Source organism: Motacilla alba, unplaced genomic scaffold (genome assembly GCF_015832195.1).
Source record: "Motacilla alba alba isolate MOTALB_02 unplaced genomic scaffold, Motacilla_alba_V1.0_pri HiC_scaffold_28, whole genome shotgun sequence".
In the NCBI taxonomy this organism is placed as follows: Eukaryota; Metazoa; Chordata; class Aves; order Passeriformes; family Motacillidae; genus Motacilla; species Motacilla alba.
The window spans coordinates 490,471-513,432 of NW_024037374.1; the positions used below are offsets into that span (position 1 = coordinate 490,471).

A 22,962-nucleotide genomic window follows, 5' to 3' on the forward strand; every position below is an offset into this window, starting at 1 on the left:
ACAAGAATTACAGATATTCAAAATTTTTTAATTCTGGTGTAAAAATACCCTGGTTTGGGCAATAAATCCCAGTCCCCTCCTCCAGTGCCAAGCACTTCCTCTAAGGGAACCAGGAACAGAAAAGGGAACATTGGGAACTGGGTTGAAGACACTGGGAATAAGGACACTGGGAAAGGACTGGGGACACCAGGAGCTTGGAGTGAGCACAGCAGGAGTGAGATGAGGACATGACACCCATGCCCAGATCCATTCCTTGGGATTTATTTCCCACGCTGTGTCCCATATTCAGGAGCAGACATGGGGACCAGGGATCATGGGGACATGGAGGGGCTTGGATACAGGGGACAGGACACAGACATCCAGGGAATGGCCAGACCTGTGGGACACAGTGGAAACATGAGGGACACAGGGACCAAGGCGACACAAGGAGTTGGGATCCAGAGGATGTGGGGATAAGGGATTCACAGGACACTGTGACTGGGGACACCAGAAGCTGGTTGGGGACACAAACACCAGGAATGGGGTCACTGGGTCTAATTCTCCTTTATTCCCTGCCAGATGCAGCCCCCTTCTTGCTGCCCATCCTGGGGGCCTCGGGCTGCCCAGTGCTGCCTCCTCCAAGGAGCAGGCGGCTGTAGGCCCCGCAGCGTTCCCGCAGCTCCGCTGGTGTTCCTGTCTCCATCACGGCTCCACGCTCCAGCACCACGAGGCGATCGGCCGCATCCAACACCCGTGGCCGGTGGGACACAACCAGCACGGTCTGGGCCAGCCCAGTGCGCACCCAGCGCTGTGCCTGGAGCCAGAGAACTCTCCTCCCATCCCATCCAACTCAGTCCTACCCAATCCCTCCTGATCCACCCAGTCCCAACCAACCAATCCCACCCCACTATCCCATTTCTCTCAGTCCCACCCTAATCCCATCATCCTATTCTTACCATCCCACCTCCCTGTTCTCCATCCCATCCCCTTACCCACTATGCCATCCTGTTCACATCATCCCCATTCCCACTGTCCCATCCCATCCTACTTCTACCAGCCCAACCCTTCCCATTGCATTCCATCTCTCTGTCCTCATCCCAGCATTCCTATCCCCTCCATTCCCATCCCATCCCATCCCATCCTACCCCACCATATCACATCTTGTCTTCATCCTTTGATTCTACTTTCCTGCCATCCTACACCCTTGGTCTCTATCCCATCCTCACCATTTGTATTCTACTACTCCTGTCCTATTTCTCCACTTTGGTGACCCACATCACCCATCCAAACCCCATCTTCATCACATCATTCCCACTCCATCCCAATCATTATCCCTTATTCCCACCACCCCATCTCTCCAGTCCCATCCCACCATCCCATCCCAGCTATCCCACCCTTCCACTCCCATACCATCACACTCCATTTTCACCAACTGCACCCCTATCCAGACCCACTCCCTCCATCCCACCCCACTCACCGCTCCGTCATCTTCGTCATCCAGTGCCTCGTCAAGGATTAGGACAGCCGGATGCCGGAGCAGAGCCCGGGCCAGGGCCACACGGCGCCGCTCCCCTGCCGCCAGCCGGCCCCCATGCTCCCCCACCTCTGTGAGAGCAATCATGTGGCATCAGTGGGATCCAGCCCTGGAGTTCCCCCCTCTTCTCCCACCCTCTGTGCTCCCCCACTTCTGGGGGGGAATCAGCGGGATCCCAGCCTGAGAGGTTTCCCCCCTTTCCCCTACCCCCCACATTCCCTCACCACTGTGCGAGCAATCCCATGGGATCAGTGGGATCTGACCCCAGGCATCCCCCGCACACCCCGCCATGTGCCACCCACCACACTTTCCTGTCTCTGCCAGAGGATCCTGGGATCAGGGGGATGTGCCCTAGGGGTGCCCCATGCCCCTGGCTCTCACCAGTGTCCCAGCCCTGCTCCAGCCCCTGAATGAGGTCCATGGCTCCAGCAGCAGTGGCGGCCTCCCGCAGCTCTGACTCTTTGCAGTGCTCCAGCCCCAGCATGATGTTTTCACGGATGGTTCCAGAAAACAGGACGGGATCCTGCTCCACCAGCACCACCTGCCCCAGGCCCAAACCCTGTGATGCTGTATTGGATCCTGATGTCCCCATCCCTGTTCCATTTCCCCATCCCACCTTGGTGTCCCCATAGTCTCCATCCCTGATCCCATTGTCCCCATCTGTGTCCCCACCCCTGACTTCCCACTTCTCCCATCCCCATCCCTGTCATCCCCATCCCATTTCCCAAGGTTCCTATCCCATTTCCCATTGTCCCCATCCTATTCCTGATGTCCCTATCCCTCTTCCCAGTGTCCCCATTCCTGCTCCCGATGGCCCCACCCATGCTTCCATGGTCTCAGTTCCATTTCAGTGTCCCCACCCCTGTTCCCATTTTCCCCACTCCATTCCCAGTGTTCCCAGCGTCTCTGCTGGCCCCACCTTCCGGTGCAGGTACTGGTGTTCATATTCTGGCAGTGGGATCCCATCCAGCAGCACCGTCCCACTCCCAGGATCCCGCAGCCGCTCCAGCAGCGCTACGGCTGTGCTCTTCCCGCTTCCATTGGGCCCCGCCAGTGCTGTCACCTCCCCGGAACGCACCTCGAAGGTTACATCCTGTGGGACGGGGACAGGTGATGCCAGAGATCTGACCCCTGGGAAACCCCACCTCCCCCCAGACCCACCTTCAGCACAGGGTGCTGTGGATTCCCAGGATATGTGAAGAAGACCTCCTGAAAAGTGACGTGGCCCTGAAGCTCGGGGGGCTCCCGCGTCCCCCCAACACTCCCTGTGGGTTTCCGATCCAGGTATTCCCAGATCTTCCGTCCAGCAGCTGCATTGGTCAGGAATTCATTGAAGCCGTAGAGCAGCACCTGGGGAGAAGGATGCAAGTGACACTGGGATAGACAGAAGCATGGACAGATGGACAGACATATGCATTCCATGGGATCACCTGGACATGGCCACCAATTCTGTCCTGGTAGAGCAGGAAGGTGACGAGGATCCCAGGAGTGATGTATCCATCACGGAGCTGCTGGTGGCTCCGGAAGAGCACCATGACGTGGATGGCCAGTTGGATCGCCTGTGGGTAGGACAGGGATACTGCTGCCCCCAACCCACTCCTGGTGCCCCGTCCCACTCCTGGTGACTTTATTTTTGTTCCTGGTGTCCTCATTCCTGTTCCTGGTGTCCTCATTCCCGTTCTGGTGTCCCCATCTCACTCTTGAGGTCCCTATTCCTGATCCTGATGTTCCCAACCTTTACCCCAGAGTCCCCATTCTGTTTCTAATGTCACCATTCCCACTTCTGGCAATGCCTGTTCCCAATGTCCCTGTTCCGGTGTCCCATTCCTGGTGTCCCTATTCTGCTCTGAGTGGCCCCATCGCAGCTGCTGGTTTCCCATTCCTGCTCCCAGCGTCCTCATTCCTAGCACCCCCATTCCCAGTGTCCTCATCCCTGATCCCGGCATCCCCATTCCCTGGTGTTCCCATTCCCAGTACCCCTGACCCTGTGGACAAGTGTGAAGAATGCCAGCTCCAGCTCCATCTGCTCCTTCAGCCTCAGCTCCTTGGCCAGGTTCCATCTGTGCTGTTCCTCCTCCTCCTCCTCTGCCGAAAAGGTACGGATTGTCTCGATGGCAGCAACAGATTCCTGCACCCCCGAGGCTGTCTGGGCAGATGCTTCCAGCATGGACCGCTGAAGTGCCTGTGGCAGCAACGGGGAATCTCCAACTTTCCCAGGTCACCTTCCTGGCCACATCCACATCACGTCCCCAGCGTTCCCATCCCACCACACCCACTGCATCCCCGCTATTGCATTCCCGGCATCCCACGCCCTTCTCTCTCACCCTCACCATTCCCACCTGTTCTCCCAGTCCTAATCCCACCATCCCACTCCCCACTGTCTCATCCTGTCCCCACCCTATCCCTTCCCCACCATCCCACCTTATCTCATCCTTCTTTTCCCACTCACACCATTCCTATCTCCACCATTCCATTCCATCCCCATGTCAGCACTCCCACCATCCCACTCCTCTGGTCTTTATCGCCTTTCATCCCACCATTTCCATCTCTATCGTCCTCCATTCCATTCTCCATCCTATTCCATCCCATCCCCACCATCCCATTCCCTTAGCCTCCATCCCAGCTCCACCATTCCCTCCCCCTTATCCCACCTGTGTGTCCCCCTCCCACTCTTTCCCTCCCATATTCCTGACCTGTTTGCGGGCGCTCTGGATGCGGTGGGTGGCGATTCCAAGGGGCACCTCCAGCAGTGCCAGCAGTGCCAGCCCCGGTGCCAGCCCCACCATGAACGCCCCCACCACCAGGGCCATCACCAGGCTTCGGAGCAGCTGGTTGGCTCCAGTCGGTGCTGACTCGCACACCCGTGGCACTTCCAAGGAAAACTGAGCCAAGAGCTCAGCTGCAGGGTGGGAAAAGAGGTTGGGATCATGGTGGGTGAGACAGGATGGGAATGATGTGATGGGGACCAGTGGGATGAGATGATGGGAATGGGTATGGAGATGTCAGGGTGGAATGGGATGGGACAGGGGAGATGGGATGGCGGGAATGGAGATTGTGGGATGAGGTGATGAGATGGTAGGAGGAAGCTAGGGATATGCAATAGGATAGAGGCATGGGAATGAGAATAATGGGGATAGAACAGTGGAGGGAATGGGAAAGTGGGATGGGGACAGGATGTGGGATGGAGACAGGATGGAACATTGGAGTAGAATGAAGCTAGGAAGACGGCATAGGATGGAATGGGATGGGATAGTGGGAATGGGAATGATGGCGGTGGAGTGATGGGATGGGATAACAGACAGATGGGATAGGATGGGATGGGGACTGGGGGCTGGGATGGTGGGGACGGGACTGAATGCTGGGATGGGAACTGGGGTGACAGAATAGTTGGGATGGGATGGGACAGGTGGGATGGGTCAGGTGGGATGGGGCTGGGCCATGCCCCATTACCTGCTGGTGTTCCCTGGAAGAAGTCCAGGTCTTGGTGCACCAGGTGGGAAAAGAGCCGGAGGCTCAGGCTCTGACGGAGACGTGCCATCAACAGCATGAAGAGAGACCCCCGGCACCCAGAAAACAGCACACTGTGGGGACACAGGGACACGGTGACATCAGGGATGTTGGGGACACGGGGACAGACCCTGGGAATGCTGCAACTCACCTTGTGGCTCCAGCAGCCGCCACCATCCCGACAGCTCCGGCAGTGACTCCATCCCCATTCCCGATGGCATCCAGCACCTTCCCAGTGACATACGGTCCTGCCATCTCCCCTGGGTGTCACCAAGACTGTGTCACCATGGGTGTGACCACTGACACAGGGGGACCCTGATTTGTGAGGAGCAGGACCCAGTCTGGGGAGTGGGGATCTAATTTTGGAAAGGTGGGACTCAATTTGGGCAGAAGACAATATAGAGAGGTCAGGACCCAATTTGGGGGGTTTAGTGACAAATTTAGGGATTTTACACCCAATTTAGGGTGTCAGTACCAATTTTGGGGGGTTCAGCACACAATTTTATGGGTCAGAACCTAAACATAGGAGATCAGGACCTTAAGATCCCAGGTCTTAGAGATCAACATCCATTTTTGGGCATCAGACCCTAAGTTTGAGGGTCAGCACCCAATTTTGGGGAACCAGCAGCCAAGTTTGCAGGGTTAGAACCCAATTTGGAAAGTCAGCACTCAGTTTTGGCAGGGTCAGCACCCAACTGAAGGGGTCAACTCGCAGCAGTTTAGGAGGGTCACTACTGAATTTTAGGGTGGTCATCACCTATTTAGGGGCTCAGCACTCGATTTTTAGGGGCCAGCATCCAATTTTGGGCGGGTGTCCCAAATTGGAGGGGTTCCCATTTTGGGGCTGCAGAGCCCAAATTTGGGGTGTCAGCACCTGTCGCCACATGCCACCCACCAACGACAGCCAGCACGAGGCAGAGGACAGCAGCTCCAAGGACATTCCGCTCCTCCCAGGTCAGTGCCAGAGCACGCCGGACGCAGCCAGGAGCCTTGGGAACGCCTCCGGGGGTCTCAGGGACGCTGCTGGGGGCTGGGGGCGCGGCCCAGGCCAGCAGGGCCAGTGCAGCAGCAGCGTGGGTGACCCCGAGCCAGGCGGGTGCCGCAGCTGCCAACAGCCCCGGCCCGGCCCCGGGCGGCCCCAGGAGGTGCCGGAATGTTCCGAAGACCGCGGGGGTGGCGGCGACCGTGACGGCGGCCGCGGTGGCTCCGGAGGGACGGCGAGGGGCCAGCAGCCACGTGGCCGCGGCCAGGACGGGCAGGCGCAGGGCGGCCTCGAGCCACATGGCCGCCACGCCCAGCGGCGCCAGCACCGGCACCAGCGGCACCAGTAACACCAGTGCCAGGGCATCGGCCACCAGCAGAACACCGGGCAGGAGAGCAGCGGACGGCAGCGCCATGGCGGGACCAGTACAGACCAGTGCTCCCTGTGTGGCTCCTGGGAATGATCAACAGCCTGTGAACTCACCAGTAAAAAACAGTTAGGACTGGGGTGCTCCCCTGTCCACATCAGTGGTCCCAGTCTAGAGTACGGTGCTACCAGTCTAGCCCCCTGAGCTCAGCAGTCCACACCAGTGCTCCCAGTTCAGCCTGGGGCACTTTCCAGCCCAGACAAAGCACTTCCCAGTCCAAAGAGGACGCTCCTTAGTCCACACCAGTGCTCCCAGTCCAGCCCTCTCAGCTCCCCAGGCCACATCAGTGCCCCCAGTCCAGCCTGGGGCGCTCCCCTGTCCACACCAGTGGTCTCAATCTAGACTGTGGTGCTACCAATCTAGCTCCCTGAGCTCACCAGTCCACACCAGTGCTCCCAGTTCAGCCTGGGGCGCTCCCCAGTCCAGACAAGGCACTCTCCAGTCTGCACGAGGCACTTCCCAGCACACACAGGACGCTCCTTAGTCCACAGCAGTGTTCCCAGTCCAGCCCTCTCAGCTCCCCAGTCCATAGCAATGCTTCCAGTCCAGCTTGGGGCACTCACCGATCCACACCGGCGCTCCCAGTTCAGCCCCCCAGCAGCTCCCAAAAAGTCCCGTTAAGGTTTCGCTTTCGAGCCCCCGCCCTGCCCCGCCCCCTCCCCGCCCTGCCCCGCCCAAAGCCCCGCCCAGACCCCCGCCCCCTCCTGGCACCGCCTCCCCCGTCTCGCAACCCGCTCCGGCTCCCTCCGCCTGGCAACCGATGATGTCACCTCCCTTTTGACCAATCACGGACGTTGTACCCGGCGTGGGCGTGTCAGGCCGGGATTCCCGGGGATTCCCGCCGGCCCCGCCCCGCCCCCCGCGCGCGCGTTCGGCTTTCCGGGAAAGGGCTGCTGCTGCTGGGAAGGGACCGGGCCGGCACCAGTCACAGCGGGACCCTCCGGGACCTGCACGGGCCGGACTAGGACACACTGGGAGCAGTACCGGGTCCCGCACGGACCCCTTGGAGCTCCCCGGAACCAACGGCGAGAAGAACCGGCAGCGACCGGGAGCCACCAGGACCAGACCGAGACCCGCCAGGACACAGCGGGTCCCACCGGTCCCCCGTTCCCGATGCTGTCTCCCCCCATACGCCGGCTCCTGGCCCTGCTGGGCCCCGAGCGCGGGCGCTGGACGCTGGTGGGGGGGCTGATGTCGGCTTCTGCTCTCGGTACGAGGGGACCCCGACCGGGGGGGACAGGACACCTTTGAGGGGCTCTGGGATCCGATTGGGAGGGTTTGGACATAACTGGGGCAGGAGAGCAGGACCCGATGGGGGGTTGCAAGGCCAATTTGAGGGGTCAGAACCCAATTTTGGGGAGGCAGAATCTGATTTGAGGGAGGTCAGAAACCAATTTGTGGGTCAGGACCCAATTTGGAGGTAGTGAGCACCCAGTTTGGGGAATCAGGATCCAATTTTGGGGCTCAACACACAATTTTGGGAATGGTCAGGATCCAATTTCCGGGCCTCTTCCCCCACTTCGGGGGTCACCACCCTATTTCAGAGCGTTTGGGGCCACCCACCCTGATTCAGTGTCCCCACAGGTGAGGTGGCTGCCCCCTACTTCACGGGCCGTGTCACCGACCGAGTGGCAGAGGAGGATGCGACAGCGACCGTGTGGCCCCTTGTGCTGGTGGGGATCGGCAGGTGGGTGACACCGGAGCCCCGGGGACACCCCGAGGTGCCAGTGACTCGGCGCCCCCCCTGACCCCACTGTGCCCACAGTGCCATCAGCGAGCTGGCCTGTGACAGCATGGCAGCTATGGCGCTGACACGGACGCGGGACCGGCTCCAGCGCGGTGCGGTGGCCGCGGTGCTCCGTGGGGATGTGCCCGGGCTGGGGGGCAGCCTGGGGGACACGCCAGGCGCGGTGGCCGCGCGGGTGACAGGGGACGCCGAGGCGGCGCACTCGGCTCTGGCCGATGTGCTGGTGCCAGGGCTGTGGGCGTTGACACGGGCTGTGTCACAGCTGGTCACGGTGGCCTGGCTGTCCCCGGCGCTGGGCCTGCTCACCCTTCTGGCACTGCCCCTCTTCCTGCTGCTGCCACGCGCCGTCGGGCGCATCCAACAGGTACTGAGGGGACACGGGGTGTGGGGGGCCCTTGTCACCTCCCTGTCCCCAGTGTCACCTCCCTGGGCCCCTTGTCATCTCCCTGCACCTTAAGTTCAGTCCAAGTCCTTCCTGTCCCCTTCCTGTGCCTGTGGTCATTTCCCCATGCCCTCTATCGCCTCCTCCTGTCCCCTGTTTCCTCCCTGTCCCCCCATCCCCATGGTCACCCCGAGGTGACTTCCCTGTTCCCTCATGATCCGATGGTGACCCTGTGCTGACCCTGATGTAACCCCCCTGTTCCCTCTGTGACCTCCCTGGTGACCCTGTGATGATCCCCTGTCCCACTCCATCCACCCCGTGTCCCCCCCCCATCCTTGTGGTGGCCCCTTTGCATCCCCATGGTGACCCCCTTGTCACCACTGTGACCCCAGGGTGACCCCCTGTCCCCTGTGTCCCCAGGACCTGGCTCGGCAGGTGCGGGCAGCGCAGGCCAGCACCACCGCAGTGGCCCTGGAGTCGCTGAGGGCCATGGGGACTGTCCGGGCCTTCGGGCATGAGGCCGGTGTCACCAAGCGCGTCCAGCAGCGCCTCGCCCAGGGATACCGGCTGGAGCAGAAGGAGGCGCTGGCCTACGCAGCCGGGCTCTGGGCCAGCGGGGTATGGGGACACTGGGGGCACGGGGGATTGGGAACAGTGGCTGGGGAATGGGGGATGTGTTGGCACAGGGCTGGGGGCAAGGGCACATGGTGGCAGGGGGCTGGGGGACATGGGAATGTGGTGACGTTGGAATAGGGGACATGGAGACACGGCAGCAGGAGGCCACATTGGATGTGGTGGCAGGAGCATGAAGACATGGGTACAGGGGCATGGGGATACAGGGATGGTGGCTCAGAGATGGGAGATGTGGGGACAGGGGCTGGGGAACGGGGACACAGTGGCAAAGGGCCAGGGGACACGGGGACGTGGTGGCATGGGGGTGGCAGGACACGGGGAGCAGCAGTGTGGGGCCAGGAGACGTGGAAACATGGTGGCCTGGGGCTGAGGAGCATGGGGATGGGTGGCCAGGGGAAGGGGACATGGTGGCATGGGGCTGGGGGACACAGTGACATGAGGCTGGGCTAACGCCCTGTGTCCCTGTGTCCCCAGTTTCCTGCACTACTTCTGAAGTTGGCGCTGCTCTTCTTGGGGGGACGCTTGGTGGCTGCAGGGACTGTCACCCGTGGGGAGCTGGTCACCATCCTCATGTGCCAGCTGCACTTCACCAGGGCTGTGGAGGTGACAAGTGTGTCCTGTATATGTCCCCAGTATGTCCTGTCTTGTCCCCAACCTGTCCCCAACCCCATTCCCTGTGTCCCATGTCCCCCCATCCATGACCATGTCCCCATGTCCCCACATCCTCTCAGTGATGTCCCCATGTTCTCCTGGCCATGTTCCTGTCCCTGTCTCCTGTGTCCCAGCCCCACGCTGTTGTGTTCCCTCACTTATGTCCCAGTGTGTCCCTGTCAGCTCCCTATGCCCCCATCCATATCCCCATGCCTGTTCTCCATGTCCCAAACGTGTCCCAGCCATGTTTTATCCCCCCAGTGTCCAGCATAACCCGGCTGTGTCCCCTCCATGCCCTCAAGCCCCGTTCCCACCTTGCTATGCCTGTCCCTGTCCCCATGTTCCCCCATGCTCCCCTGTGTCCCCAGGCTCTGCTACGTCCCCCCATGTCCCCATCATCCCCCCATGTCCCCCTGTCTCCTGTATTCCCAATATCTCTTTTGTCCCCCAAGTCCTCCCATGCCCCCAGGCCATGCCATAGCTCACCCAGTCAGCCTAACCTCATGTCACCTCATGTCTCCATGTGTCCTCCCCATGTCCCCACTGTGTCCATGTCCCCAGGAAGTACTCCTATACGTCCCGATCCTGGCCAAGGCCGTTGGCTCCTCTGAGACACTCCTGGAACTGCTGGAGCAGGCTAGGACGGTGACCCTCGCAGGGCCACCGTCACCTGTTACCCCCCAGAGCCATGAGACCACAGGGACTCGAGGCCTGTGCCTCAAGGATGTCTGGTTGTCATACCCTGGGCGGTCTGAGCCAGTCCTCAAGGTAATGGGTGACACAGGGACATGGGATGACATGGGGGTATTGTGATCACAGGGGCACATGGGACATGGGGGCACAAGGGGATATTGTGGGCATGGGGGCACATGGGACATGGGGGCACAAGGGGATATTGTGGGCATGGGGGCACATGGGACATGGGGGCACAAGGGGATATTGTGGGCATGGGGGAACATGGGACATGGGGGCACAAGGGGATATTGTGGGCATGGGGGAACATGGGACATGGGGGCACAAGGGGATATTGTGGGCATGGGGGCACATAGGGAGGCGTCGGGTGCGATCCCTGTTCCTGCCACCAGGGGGTGTCGCTGTCGCTGCGCCCCGGGGAGGTTGTGGCCGTGCTGGCGCCCTCTGGCGGCGGGAAGAGCTCACTGGTGGCCGCCGCGCTGGGGCTGCGCCCCCTGGCGGGCGGGGCGGTGCTGCTGAACGGGACCCCCCTGACCCCTCACTCGGACCCTTCTCTGCGGGAACAGGTGACACACACGGGCCACCCCCGGGCTGCCATGGCCACCCCTAGGTCACCATCCATCCCCTGCTGCTGTCCCCCTGTCACCAAACCTCTCCATTGTGTTCCCATGGGCACCCTGGGCACCCTGTAATCCCAAACAGGTCTCCACAGCCACCCCTGGGTCCACACCTGGTCCTCAATAGGCCTCCACTGCTACCTTCAGGTCACTCCTGTGCCCCAAATGGGTGCCTCAGTGCCACCCCCTGGGTCCCCAGTTCCACCTCTGTGTCATGTGGGTCCCCAGTTCCACCCCCATCACCAGTGGGTTACCATGGCTACCCCAGGTAGTCATTGTCCCAACGGCCATGGCTACCATGTCACCCCATGTCCTCAACACATCCCCATTGCCATGCCCGGGTCACTCCTGTGTTCCCAACAGGTCTTCACAGCCATCCCTGTGTCATCAGCCAGCCTCACCATGGCCCTGTCACCACCCCATGTCTCTACATGTCCCCTCATTGTCCCTACCAAATCCCTATGTCGTCCCGTGTTCTCCCCTGTTCTTCCATGTTCCCTGTCCCCGCAGGTGGCTGGTGTCCTGCAGTGTCCATCCCTCTTGTCTCGCTCCCTCAGCGCCAACATCGCACTGGGCTGGGGACACAAGGAGGGGACACAGGTGATGGCAGCGGCGCGGCGGGTGGGAGTGCACACTTGGGCCGAACGGCTGCCGCACAGCTACGACACAGGTACAGCAAGTGTTCCCATGGTCCCCCTGGAGTGTCTCCAGTCTGTTCCAAAGATGTCCTAAAAATGTCCCAATAATGTGTCCAAGGTGTCTCCTTGGTCTCTCTAATTTTCCCAATGTGTCCCCATTGTGACCCCATTATGTTCCCATAGAGTCCCCATAGTGTCCCCTACTGTTCCCATGATGTCACCTCACCATCGCCAAGGTGTCTATAGTGTCCCCACAGTTTCCCTACCATGTTCCTTCTGTCCCCTCACTATTCCCTCACTGTTCCTATGATGTCCCCATGGTGTCCCCATGATGTCCCCTCTATGTCCTTTCTGCTACCTCACTGTTCCCTCACTGTCCCATTTCTGTTCTCCCTGCGTGCCCCAGAGCTGGGGGTGCATGGGGTGTCCTTCCTAACACGTCCCCAGTGTCTCCCCTTGGTGTCCCAAATGTCACTCCATGGTGTCCCCTCAGTGTCCCCATGCTGCCACCACAGTGTCCCGTTGCTGTCCCCTCGCTATCCACTCTCTGCCTGCTCCCAATTCCCTGTGGTATCCCCTTGGTATCCCCTCTGCCTCATCCCTGTCCCCTCGCTGTCCCTGGAGCAGCAGGTGCACAGTGGGTGCAGCTCCCCAGTGTGTCCCCGCAATGTCCCCATGGTGTCCCCACAGTAATCCTTGTGGTGTCCCCATGGTGTCCCCTCTGTCCCCAGAGGTGGGCCCACGAGGGATGCAGCTTTCAGGGGGGCAGGCACAAGGGGTGGCGCTGGCCCGGGCCCTGCTCAGGAACCCCCAAGTGCTGGTGCTGGATGAGCCCACGAGGGCACTCGACCCCATGACCCGGCACCAGGTAGGTCACAGCCCTGTCCCTGTGTCCCACAGCCCCATTCCCCGGGTCCCCTGGGTCTCCATGTCCTCTGGGTCCTCACTCCCTGTGTCCCCTGGGTTCCCAATCCTCGTGTCCCCCATATGCCCTGTGTGCCCTGGGTCTCCACTCCCCATGTTCCTTTGGTTGCTGTCCCCCCATGTCCCCTGGGGTCTCCTAGGTGACCAAATTAATTCCCTGTGTCCCTTTGGATCCTATGTATCCCCCAGGTCCCTTCCTTGTCCCCATGTTCTCTGGGTTCCCATTCCCAATGTCCTTTGGGTCCCCAATCCTTGTGTCCCCCGGGTCCCCACTCCCCGAATGCCCTGTATCCCCTCTGTTCCCAATCCCTGTGTCCCCTTGTTTGCTGACCCCCATGTCCCCTGGGGTTTCCTGTGCCAGGTCCCCTGAGCCACCAAATCCCCCAGGACCCTGCCCCTGTATCCTCTTGATCCCAATGTCCCCACCTACCCTTGGTCCCCACATCCTCATATCACCTGGGTCCTTGTCCCACATGACCCCAGTCCCAGAAACCCCTTGGTCCTGATGTCCTGTGGGTCCACATGTCCCCACTCCCCAGGGCCCTGCTCTCCACCCGGGGTCCCCTGACACCCCCATGTCCCCCATCTCCACCATGTCCCCCCGTGTCCTCATGTGTCCTGCCCCTGCTGCGTCCCCGCAGGTGGAGCAGGAGCTGCTGCGTCCCGGCGGTCCCGGGCCAGGGGAGGGGCCGGCAGTGTTGCTGGTGACAGGGCGGGTGGCCCTGGCACGACAGGCGCCGAGGGTGGCCCTGCTGGAGGGGGGACGGCTGCGGGAGCTGGAGACCCCCGAGGAGCTAAGGACCCTCCCGTGGGGGACAGCGGGGGACACTGAGGATGGGGAGGGGGATGACTAGGGCTGGGATGGAGACTGTGAGAACGGGGATGAGGACGTTGCAGGAGGAGGGGCAGTGGCGACATGGGGAGCAAGGACGGGGACACCGTGGGGAGAGGGTGACTTAGGGGCCAGGGCTGTGACAGTAACCGCCTGTGAAATCAATAAATCTACAAACCTGTACAACAACAAATCAATAAATCAAACAATATACGCGTTGGGAGTGGGGCTGGGTTCGGGACCCCCCCGGCGGGGCCCCGCCGCCCCTCCCCCCCCATGAGCTCATCGTGTTGATGGAGAAAATTCCTTGGCGGGGGCGGGGGGGACACGCGGTGGGGGGGAGCACAGAGGGGAGAAAAGGGTGAGGACCAGGGGAGGATATCGGCTGGACACGGGGTGCTCCCCCCGCTCTGCCTCCGCCCACGTCTGCTGCCCCCGCCCCCCTCCCCCACTCCCCGGCGTTTTGGGGGGCCCCAGGAGCCCCCCCCCCCCCGCCCCCCCGCTGTTGTTGTTGCTGCCGGGGCAGTGAGTCACGGCCACGCCCGGACTGGGAGCACTGGGAGGGGGTGTGCTGGGGCATTGGGAGCACTGGGATGAACCACGCTGGTGTTACTGGGAGCCCTGGGTCGGGCTGTGCCCCAGTACTGGTATTACTGAGAGCATTTGGACAGACTGTACTGGTGTAACTGGGAGGACTGGGGCGGTCTGTGCCGTGTTACTGGTGTCACTGGGAGCATCAGGATATGCTACTAGGAGTCATGGGTTAGGCTCACTGGGGTTTTTGGAGTTACTGGTGTCACTGGAATGGGCCGTACTGGTGTTACTGGAAGGACTGGGGTGCGCTGTGCCACATGACTGATGTCACCGGGAGCACCGAGGCAGCCTGTACTGGTGTCACTGGGAGCCCTGGGACCGACTGTACTGGCGTTCCTGGGAGCACTGGGGTGGGCTTTCCTGTGGTGCTGGTGTCACTGGGATGGGCCATACTAGCAGTACTGGGAGCGATGGGTCCCGCTAAGCCATATTACTGGTGTTACTGGGAGCACTGGGGGCTGGAGGGCAGATGGCACTGGCGTTACTGGTGCTCCTGGGAGCACTGGGATGAGGTGTAGGACAGGTCCTATGCTGCTAGGAGCTCTGGGACATGCTGTGCTGTGTTACTGGTGTCACTGGGAGCACTGGGATGGACTGTGCTGTGTTACTGGTGTCACTGGGAGCACTGGGATGGACTGTGCTGTGTTACTGGTGTCACTGGGAGCACTGGGATGGACTGTGCTGTGTTACTGGTGTCACTGGGAGCACTGGGATGGACTGTGCTGTGTTACTGGTGTCACTGGGAGCACTGGGATGGACTGTGCTGTGTTACTGGTGTCACTGGGAGCGCTGGGAGGTGCTGTGCTGTGTTACTGGTGTCACTGGGAGCACTGGGATGGACTGTGCTGTGTTACTGGTGTCACTGGGAGCACTGGGATGGACTGTGCTGTGTTACTGGTGTCACTGGGAGCACTGGGATGGACTGCACTGGGGGTCTTGTGAGGCGGGGGTCAGTCTGAGGCGCGTTACTGGTGTCACTGGGAGCACTGGGAGCCCTTCCCTCTCGTTGTTTGGTTTCCACGGCGACTCCCCAAACACGGGCGGGGGCGGCTCCCCTGGGGGGGGCGGGGAGGGAGTGGCCCAGGCCCCGCCCCCTGCCCCGCCCCCCACGGGTCCCCCCGCCCGAGCCAGAGCGAGAACGGAGCGGGACCGGCCGGAGGTGCTGGGGCAGCTGGGGGGGCTGGAGGGTCGCTGGGGGGCACAGGAGGGTCTGGGGGGACTGGGGTCACGGGGGGTGACCGGGCGGAGCTTGGGAGAACTGGGCAGGACTGGGGGGCACTGAGAGAACTGGGGGAAACTGGGGGGAATTGGGGGCACTGGGAGGGACTGGGGAGCACTGGGAGAACTGGAGGCACTGTGGGAACAGGGGGAACTGGGGGGGACCGGGGGTCGCTAGGGGAAGTGGGCAGGGGGGACTGGGAAAGTGCTAGGGGGAACTGGGGGGCACTGAGGGAGATTGGAGGAGTTGGGTTGCACCAGAGGGAACGGGGGACCCTAGGCGGCTGAGGGGGAACTGTGGGGGTTGGGGGACTGAGGGGGAGTGGGAGTCACTGGGGATTACTGGGAGGTGCTGTGGTTTGGGGTCTCTGTGTGTCTCCAGGAATGTCCCCCGGGTGTCCCTCATGTCCCCCACAACTGTGCCTGTGTTGTCATGGGTCTCCCTGTGCCCCCCTCGTGTGGGTCCCCGTGTCCCTCAGGTGTCTCCAGAGATGTTCCCATGACCCCTACTGGTGCGCATGTATTCCTGAGGATGTCCCCAGTGGTGTCCCCCCTGTGTATGGGTGTCCCCTACGGGTGTCTCTCTTCCCCTTCTGTACCACTAAGGTGTCCTTCAAGATGTCTGTGTCCCCCTGCATCCCCCCATGGGTGTTCGCTGTGCTTCACGTGTATCCCTTGTGTGACCCCAAGGTGTCTTCACATCCTCCCCGTGGGTTGTTTCCCTTGGACGTCCCCATAGCTATGTCCCTGTGTCCTTTATTGGTGCCTGTGTGTCCCCATGGATGTCCCTGCATGCTCATGCCTTCCCCTGTGTGCCCTAGCTGCCCCCACAGGTGTCCCTGTGTCCCCCCCATGTGCCTGTGTCCCCCCATGGGTGTCCCCACGGCGATCCCTGTGTCTCTCCACAATGTCCGTGCTCCCTCGTGTTTGCCTCTGGGTGTCCCCATGTCCCCCTGCTTTCCCCCCAGGACGATGCCGGTGACCCTGGAACTGCGGCTCCTCCTGCTGGCACTGGCGCTGCGGGGGGAGGCAGTGTCCCCCTCAGTGTCCCCTGCCACATCTCCCCCCGAGTCCCCCTCCGAGACGTGCGGGGCAGCGCTGGCAGATGTGCTGAGGCGGCTGCGGGAGCTCGAGGGACACGTGCAGGCACTGAGGGGACACTGTGGGGACAAGGGGGGACCCCAGGCCGGGACAGGTAACAGGGGACAAGGGGGCAGAACACGGAGGGAGGCCCAGGTTGGGACAGGGGAACACAGGGAGGGCAGGGGGACATAGGGGACATGGGGGAACATGGGGCTCATAGGGATAGTGAGGAGACATGGCAGAACCCGAGGCTGGGACAGGTAACAGAGATTAGTGACATGGAGGGGACGCAGGGGCAGGGGAGAATGAAGGACGGGGGGACATAGCGAGTCATTGGGGGGGTTACTGGGGAGTCATTGGAGGGTCATTGGGGAGTCACTGATGTGGCTATTGGTGGGGACATTGGGGTCAGTATGGTCCTTGTGGTCATTGAGGGCATCAGTGGGGGTACAGCTGGGGGTCAGCGGAGGGGTCACTGCCGGGGTCAGTGGGAGGTCACTGGGGGGTCAGTAGTGGGGGTCACTGCCACGGTCAGTGGGGGTCAGTGGGAGGTCATCGGGGGGTAAAAGGGGGCCAGTGCGAGTCACTGGCAGTGATCAGGGTCACTGGGGGGATCACTGGGGGTCTCTGGGGGGTCACTGGGGGTCGCTGGGGTCACCCCTGTGTCCGTGTCCCCCAGGCCGGTCGGTGCAGCTCTGTGCGCCCCCTGCCGGCGGCGGCTGCGCCTGCCCCGCCCCCTCGGGCGAGGCCCCGCCCCCGGCCCCGCCCCCCGCGTGCCCGCGCGGCTGCAGCGACCAGGGCCGGTGCGAGCGCGGGCGCTGCCGCTGCTTCCCGGGATTCCGCGGCCCCGACTGCGCCACCCCCGCCTGCGCGCCCGGCTGGGGCGGCGCCCGCTGCGACATCGGTGCGTGCCAGTGCCGCCCGGCGCTCCCGGCACCCCTCGGTGACCTCCCGTCTTCCCCGCCTCAGTGCCCCTCAGTGCTCCCTCCCGGAAGGGAAGGGAACCTGCTGCGACATCGGCGGCTCCCAAGTGCTCCCGGTGGCCCCCAGTGTTCCTTCAGTGACTTCCCAGTGACGCCACCTCAGCGCTCCCCGTGTCCCCTCTCCTCCCCTCCCATCCTGAGGGGCCCCTACGGTGTCACCAGTGCTTATCCAGGTGTTCCTCAGTGCCCTTCAGAGCTCTTGCAGTGCTCCCATCCCAGTGCTCCCAGTACACTCCCACTTCTCTCCCCATCTATGGGGGGTTCTCGTGCCACCTCAGTGTGTCCCCAAGTGTCCCTATGTGCCACTCCTAGTGCCCCTCAGTGCCTCCCCGTGACCCATCCCTGAGTGGCCCCATCCTGTTGTGACCCCAGCATGTCCCCAGCATGTCCTAGGGTGTTCCCAGCATGTGTCCATCCCCTAGATGCACCATCCCAGGGTGTCCCTGTGGTGCGCCCATCCTGGGGCATCCCCATCCCACAGGTGTCCCCATGGTGTCCCTGCACTGTCCCCTCAGAGGTGCCCTGGGTAACACCACAGTTGGCCTCCCGCACGCCAACGTCCCTGCGCATCACCTGGCCGCAGCCCCTCGTTCCTCCTGATGGCTACCGGGTGACACTTGTCCCCCTGGTGAGTGGGGACACAGGAGACATGGGGGTGGGGGCATGGGGATGGGACAGGGACAGGAGGGGACACAGAGGGGAACAGGGACATGTAAGGGGCAAGACCCCAATGCCACCTGTGTGGCCACAATGGGAAGACCCCAAAATGTCCCCAAACCATCCCCATATGTCCCCAAGATGTCCTCAATGGTATCCCCTACGTGTTCCAAGTATGTATAAGCCCCCCCCAATATGTCCCAAACATGTGCCCAGTGCATCCCCCCAGCATGTCCCCAATGTGACCCCAGTATGTCCCATGGTGGTCCCTCAGCCTGTGTCCAGTGTGTCCCCAGTGTTCCCTATTGTGTCTCCACCATGTTCCTGGTGTGTTCCCCTGGTGTCCCCAACGTATCCCCCAACACACCCACAATGAGTCGCCACACTGTCCTCACTATGTCCCCAGCATGTCTCCAATGTGTCCCTGAAGTTCCCAACATGTTCCTAAGGTGTCCCCAGTGTGTCCTCAATGTGTCTCCCTGTGGTGTCCCCATAGTTTGCCCCATCCCCTCACACTGTCCCTGTCCCCAGGATGACCCCGTGGCCATGACAACGCACGAACTGCCCAGCTCTGCTGTCGCTTTCTCAGTGACAGGGCTGTCTCCAGGCCGCCCCTTCGAGCTGCTGGTCCAAGCCCGGCGGGGGCCGCATCTGGGGGCACCTGGGGTCCTGCGTCTGCGCACAGGTGGGGACACCTGGGGACACCACAGGGATGCCTGGGAACAGGTGGGAACAGGGAAGGGGGTGGGGCAACAGGAACAGGAGTGAGAGTGAGAATGGCATGGGGATGAGGATGGAGAGAGCCTGGTGTCCTGAACCTGTGCACTCGTGGGGACACCTGGGAACAAGGCAGCAGGCACAGAGATGGAGTTAGGGACACAGCAGGGACAGGAATGGGAATGGGGATAGAAGAAAAGTAGTGGGGACAGTGGGTGGCATGAGGACCGGGTCAGGGTGGTATACAGGCAGTGGGAACGGGGATGACACAGGGATGGGGACAGTGATGACATGGGGTCACCGTGGGGGCAGGGATAGCAAGAGGACAAGAATGGGGTTGGGGCTGGCATGGGCATGGGGACAGGGATGAGAGATATGGGGACAGTGATAGCGCAGTGTCACTGTTAAGGGAATAGCCCAGATGTGTAGTCAGGAATGGCACAGGGGTGGAAATGGCACAGAGATGGTGACAGTAGGGCGACAGTGTGGCATTGAACAGAGATGGGATGGCACAAGGATGGGGTTGGGGACAGCGATGGCATAGTCAAGGGGGTGGGGACAAGGATGGGAACAGGAATGCCAGAGGAGCAGGGATAAGGGTAGCATGGGCATGGATACAGGGATACATGGACATGGGGACAGGGGTGGGGATGGCCCAGGGATTGGGACAGGGATGTCCCTCAGGGACCTTCTGTGACAGGTTGGTGACATGTGTCCCCTTTGTTCCACAGCACTCATCCCGTCTGTGCCCCACTATGAGGGGTCGCCAGGGTTGCCTCAGGGCTCCCTGGGATCCCCAGCAGTGGCACCATCAGTCCGAGGGCCCCCAGGATCCCCAGGGTCACTGGAGTCCCCAGGGTCACCAGTATCACCCATATCGCCAGACTTGTCCTTGGGGTCGCCAGCACCCCCCAAGGCTCCAGCATCTCCAGTAGCTCGAGGGTCCCTGGGATCCCCAGCACCCGCAAGGTCATCCATGTCACCAGAATCCCCAGAGTCACTAGCATCACCAGAATTCCCAGGATCATCAGAGTCCTCATTGTCCCCAGAGTTCCCAGAGCTGCCAGGGTCCCCAGAATCCCCAGTGTTTCCAGGGTCCCCTCCACCCCAGTGGTCCCCAGTGTCCCCGTGGCCCCCACTGTCCCCCGGCATCCCCTCCCTGCAGGACCTGGTGGCCCGGCTGTCCACGTACAGTGGATCCTTGCTCCAGCGTCTCGAGAGCCACCTTCGGGCCACCAACTTCCCACTCCGTGGCAACCAGACAGTGCCAGGGGTGGCCCGTGCCATCCTGGCCTACATCCTGCGCCGGCACCCAACCCTTGGGAGAGGACAAGGACTCACAGGTGGACGTCATAGCAGCAACTGAACCATGAGGGTGTGGGGACACTGGGGAGGGAGAGGGGGAAAAAGGATGCCTCAGGGATGGGGGTGCAAGGGGAGGGATATCCTGGAGAGTGGAACACGGGGGATGGAGAGAAAGGAACATCACAGTGAGGGGAATGCAGGGAGGTGCTTGGGAGGATGGTGGGAGCGGGACAGGACAGGGAAGGGACATTCCATGGAGGTTGGGATGGAGGGGATGGAGGAAGGGGAATAGGGAAGATAGGGAGGATGGGTGGAAGGCGCATCCTGAAAAGGAGGAGGATAACAGGGATCAGGAGGAGGGACATCCTGGGGAGAGAAATGAGAGAGATGGGGTGGCAGGGATGTCCTGTAACACACTCTCTGGGGGCAGGGGAGGGTGGAAACCAGGAGCCAGTGCTGGAATGGGGGGACATGGATGGGATGAAGCTGACGGAGCCATGGAGGGACGTGGGGAAAACAGGTACTGATGTGGGGGCTGATGGATGGGATGAGCTCAGGTGTTGGACTTGACCCTTGTGGGTCCTGTCCAATTCAGAAGATTCTGTGATACCTGGGATGGAGAGAGGAGGGATGGATGGATGGATGGATGGATGGATGGATGGATGGATGGATGGATGGATGGATGGATGGATGGCACATGGATTACAGAGATGGAGAGGCTGATGAATGGAGACATGAATGGAGGAGGGGATGGATGAAGAGGTGGAGGGATAAGGGAGGGATAGATGGAGGGAGGGCTGGAGACATGGATGGCCATGTGAATGGATAGACAGATGCCTGTGCCCACACTGTTCCCACTCCATTGCAGTCAAAGCCGAGCCAGAAGAGCTGCGTCCATCCCAGCCAGTCCTGGGTGACCTCAGTGTCACCAGTGTCACCCCCAGCTCCATGCAGCTACAGTGGAGCGTCCCTGAGGGCTCCTTTGACTCCTTCACGCTGCAGTACCGGGATGCCCAGGGCCAGCCCCAGGCCCTGCCCATCGATGGCGGGTCCCGCTCAGTGACGGTGCCAGGGCTGTCCCCTTCCCAGCGGTACCGCTTCCACCTCTATGGGCTGAGGGGTGAGAAGAGGATCAATCGTGTCTCCATTGATGTCATCACAGGTGAGGGTGGATGGATGAATAGATGATGGATGGAGGGATCAACATATCCCATCTCTTCCTATCCTCACCTGCTATCAAGAACCCACTGACATCGTCATCACCCATCACCATTGTTACCATCATCATCCATCACCCATCCTCCATCCTTCCATCCAAGTTGTCCCCAGTTTCCTCCAATCCCAAGTGCCAGCTCAAGGGTGGAGGATGGGTAACAGCATGGTAGGATGGATGGATGGTGACTGTGATGGGTAATGATAGATGGCGATGATAATGAGCAATGGTGAATGGATGATGGGTGTTGGGGCAATTTGCTGGAGGTTTGATGTATCAAATCAGTGGTTTGGTAGCTGAATGATCCAAATGAGGGAGAAGTTAATCAGTTGAAGGGAAAGCTGCCTGCAAAGAACCGTGCTTGAATGGATGAGTTGATGATGAAAGCCAGAATGAATGATCCAGGAGAAGAAAGTATGGATGGATGTTCAGATGGACACACCCATCACCATCGCCTCTCCATCACAGCTGCAGAAGAGCCAGAGGAGTTGTCCTTGCCCTCAGAGGAGCCCCAACATGAGAAATCCCAACCTGAGGCCCCCGCATCTAATACCTCCCCAGCACGGGCAACACTGGGAGAGCTGAGGGTCACCAGCATCAGCCCCGGCTCTGTGCAGCTGCAGTGGAGCATCCTCGAGGGCTCCTTTGACTCCTTCATGCTGCAGTACCGGGATGCCCAGGGCCAGCCCCAGGCCCTGCCCATTGATGGAGGGTCTCATTCAGTGATGGTGCCAGGGCTGTCCCCGTCCCAGCAGTACCGCTTCCACCTCTATGGGCTACAGGGCAGGAAGAAGATTGATCATGTCTCCACCGAGGCCGTGACAGGTAAGGGGAATGCTCAGAGGTGGGAGAGTGCATAGATGGTGGAGGAAGGATGATGGGTACATGGAAAAATGGAAGGATCAAGGGATGGAGGATTGGGTGGGTTGAGGAAGGGGTGAAGGAGGTGCAGGAGTGGATGGATGGACAGATGGATGATGCATGACTCTTGTTGGGGGCATTTTGTTGGTGGTTTGACATATCAGAGCAGTGACTAGGTGGTTGGATGACCCAGTGCAAGGTGAAATTAAAGGAGTTGAAGGAAAAGGTGTATGGTATGCTTTGTGAATGAATGGATGGGTTGGTTGGTGGGTGGTGGGGTGGATGTTTGGACGGACGCTAGCATTCCCACACCCATCACTATCCACTGTCCACCACAGCTGTCGCAGAGCCGGAAGAGCTGCCCCTGCCCTCAGAGAAGCCCCAACATAAAAAACCTCAAACTGAGTCCCCTGCATCTGAGGCACCCCTTGTGCGGGCAGTGCTGGGGGAGCTGAAGGTCTCCAGTGTGACACCCGACTCTGTGCAGCTACAGTGGAGCGTCCCTGAGGGCTCCTTTGACTCCTTCATGCTGCAGTACCGGGATGCCCAGGGCCAGCCCCAGGCCCTGCCCGTCGATGGCGGGTCCCGCTCAGTGACGGTGCCGGGGCTGTCCCCTTCCCAGCGGTACCGCTTCCACCTCTATGGGCTGAGGGGCAGGAAGAAGATTGACCATGTCTCCACTGAGGCTGTGACAGGTGAGGGAGAAGGTCGGGGGGTGAGGGTGCTTAGAGGGAGGGAGAGGGAGGGATTAAGGGATGGGGGAATGGGTGGGTAAAGGAAGGGAT

The 22,962-nt window shown here is 61.1% G+C and overlaps 3 protein-coding genes across 4 annotated transcripts in view; 2 read left to right on the forward strand and 1 right to left on the reverse strand.

The window, feature by feature from the left end:
* LOC119696324 (antigen peptide transporter 2-like) lies at positions 1-7,070 on the reverse strand. 2 transcript variants are annotated; one of them, XM_038126024.1, is made up of 12 exons: positions 6,993-7,070; positions 5,916-6,473; positions 5,172-5,280; positions 4,964-5,094; positions 4,207-4,412; positions 3,498-3,695; positions 2,944-3,072; positions 2,675-2,863; positions 2,433-2,606; positions 1,895-2,054; positions 1,457-1,584; positions 1-793 (listed from the first exon to the last, which is right to left on the reverse strand). In XM_038126024.1, exons 2-12 carry the CDS (start codon positions 6,415-6,417, stop codon positions 545-547), a joined length of 2,175 nt encoding a protein of 724 aa, XP_037981952.1. In that variant the 5' UTR covers positions 6,418-6,473; positions 6,993-7,070; the 3' UTR covers positions 1-544. The 2 variants fall into 2 exon arrangements, with proteins under 2 accessions (XP_037981952.1, XP_037981953.1); XM_038126025.1 differs by having other exon boundaries at positions 5,916-6,455; positions 6,993-7,063.
* A 209-nt stretch (positions 7,071-7,279) lies between these two features.
* Positions 7,280-13,735, forward strand: LOC119696325 (antigen peptide transporter 1-like). The gene is made up of 10 exons (XM_038126027.1): positions 7,280-7,639; positions 8,014-8,116; positions 8,195-8,540; positions 8,979-9,176; positions 9,666-9,794; positions 10,404-10,610; positions 10,928-11,101; positions 11,663-11,822; positions 12,522-12,658; positions 13,356-13,735. Exons 1-10 carry the CDS (start codon positions 7,543-7,545, stop codon positions 13,566-13,568), a joined length of 1,764 nt encoding a protein of 587 aa, XP_037981955.1. The 5' UTR covers positions 7,280-7,542; the 3' UTR covers positions 13,569-13,735.
* A 2,591-nt stretch (positions 13,736-16,326) lies between these two features.
* Positions 16,327-22,962, forward strand: part of LOC119696381 (tenascin-X-like) — a 35,856-nt gene continuing 29,220 nt past the window's right edge. Inside the window, 9 exon segments of the mRNA XM_038126097.1 lie at positions 16,327-16,553; positions 17,121-17,345; positions 17,940-18,052; positions 18,613-18,766; positions 19,530-20,141; positions 20,534-20,623; positions 20,972-21,265; positions 21,785-22,141; positions 22,516-22,872. Of these exon segments, the coding sequence (XP_037982025.1) occupies positions 16,331-16,553; positions 17,121-17,345; positions 17,940-18,052; positions 18,613-18,766; positions 19,530-20,141; positions 20,534-20,623; positions 20,972-21,265; positions 21,785-22,141; positions 22,516-22,872 (2,425 nt within the window). The 5' untranslated portion in view covers positions 16,327-16,330.

Excerpts from the sequence above, each read along its gene's own strand:
- LOC119696324 (XM_038126024.1), bottom strand. The coding sequence starts at position 6,417 with ATGGCGCTGCCGTCCGCTGCTCTCCTGCCCGGTGTTCTGCTGGTGGCC. Across the intron at positions 4,413-4,963 it reads CTTCCAGGGAACACCAGCAG|CTGAGCTCTTGGCTCAGTTT; the intron begins GTAATGGGGCAT and ends CCCACCCTGCAG. Across the intron at positions 3,073-3,497 it reads TCTTCACACTTGTCCACAGG|GCGATCCAACTGGCCATCCA; the intron begins GTCAGGGGTACT and ends TCCTACCCACAG.
- LOC119696325 (XM_038126027.1), top strand. The coding sequence starts at position 7,543 with ATGCTGTCTCCCCCCATACGCCGGCTCCTGGCCCTGCTGGGCCCCGAG. Across the intron at positions 7,640-8,013 it reads GATGTCGGCTTCTGCTCTCG|GTGAGGTGGCTGCCCCCTAC; the intron begins GTACGAGGGGAC and ends GTGTCCCCACAG. Across the intron at positions 9,177-9,665 it reads CCGGGCTCTGGGCCAGCGGG|TTTCCTGCACTACTTCTGAA; the intron begins GTATGGGGACAC and ends CTGTGTCCCCAG.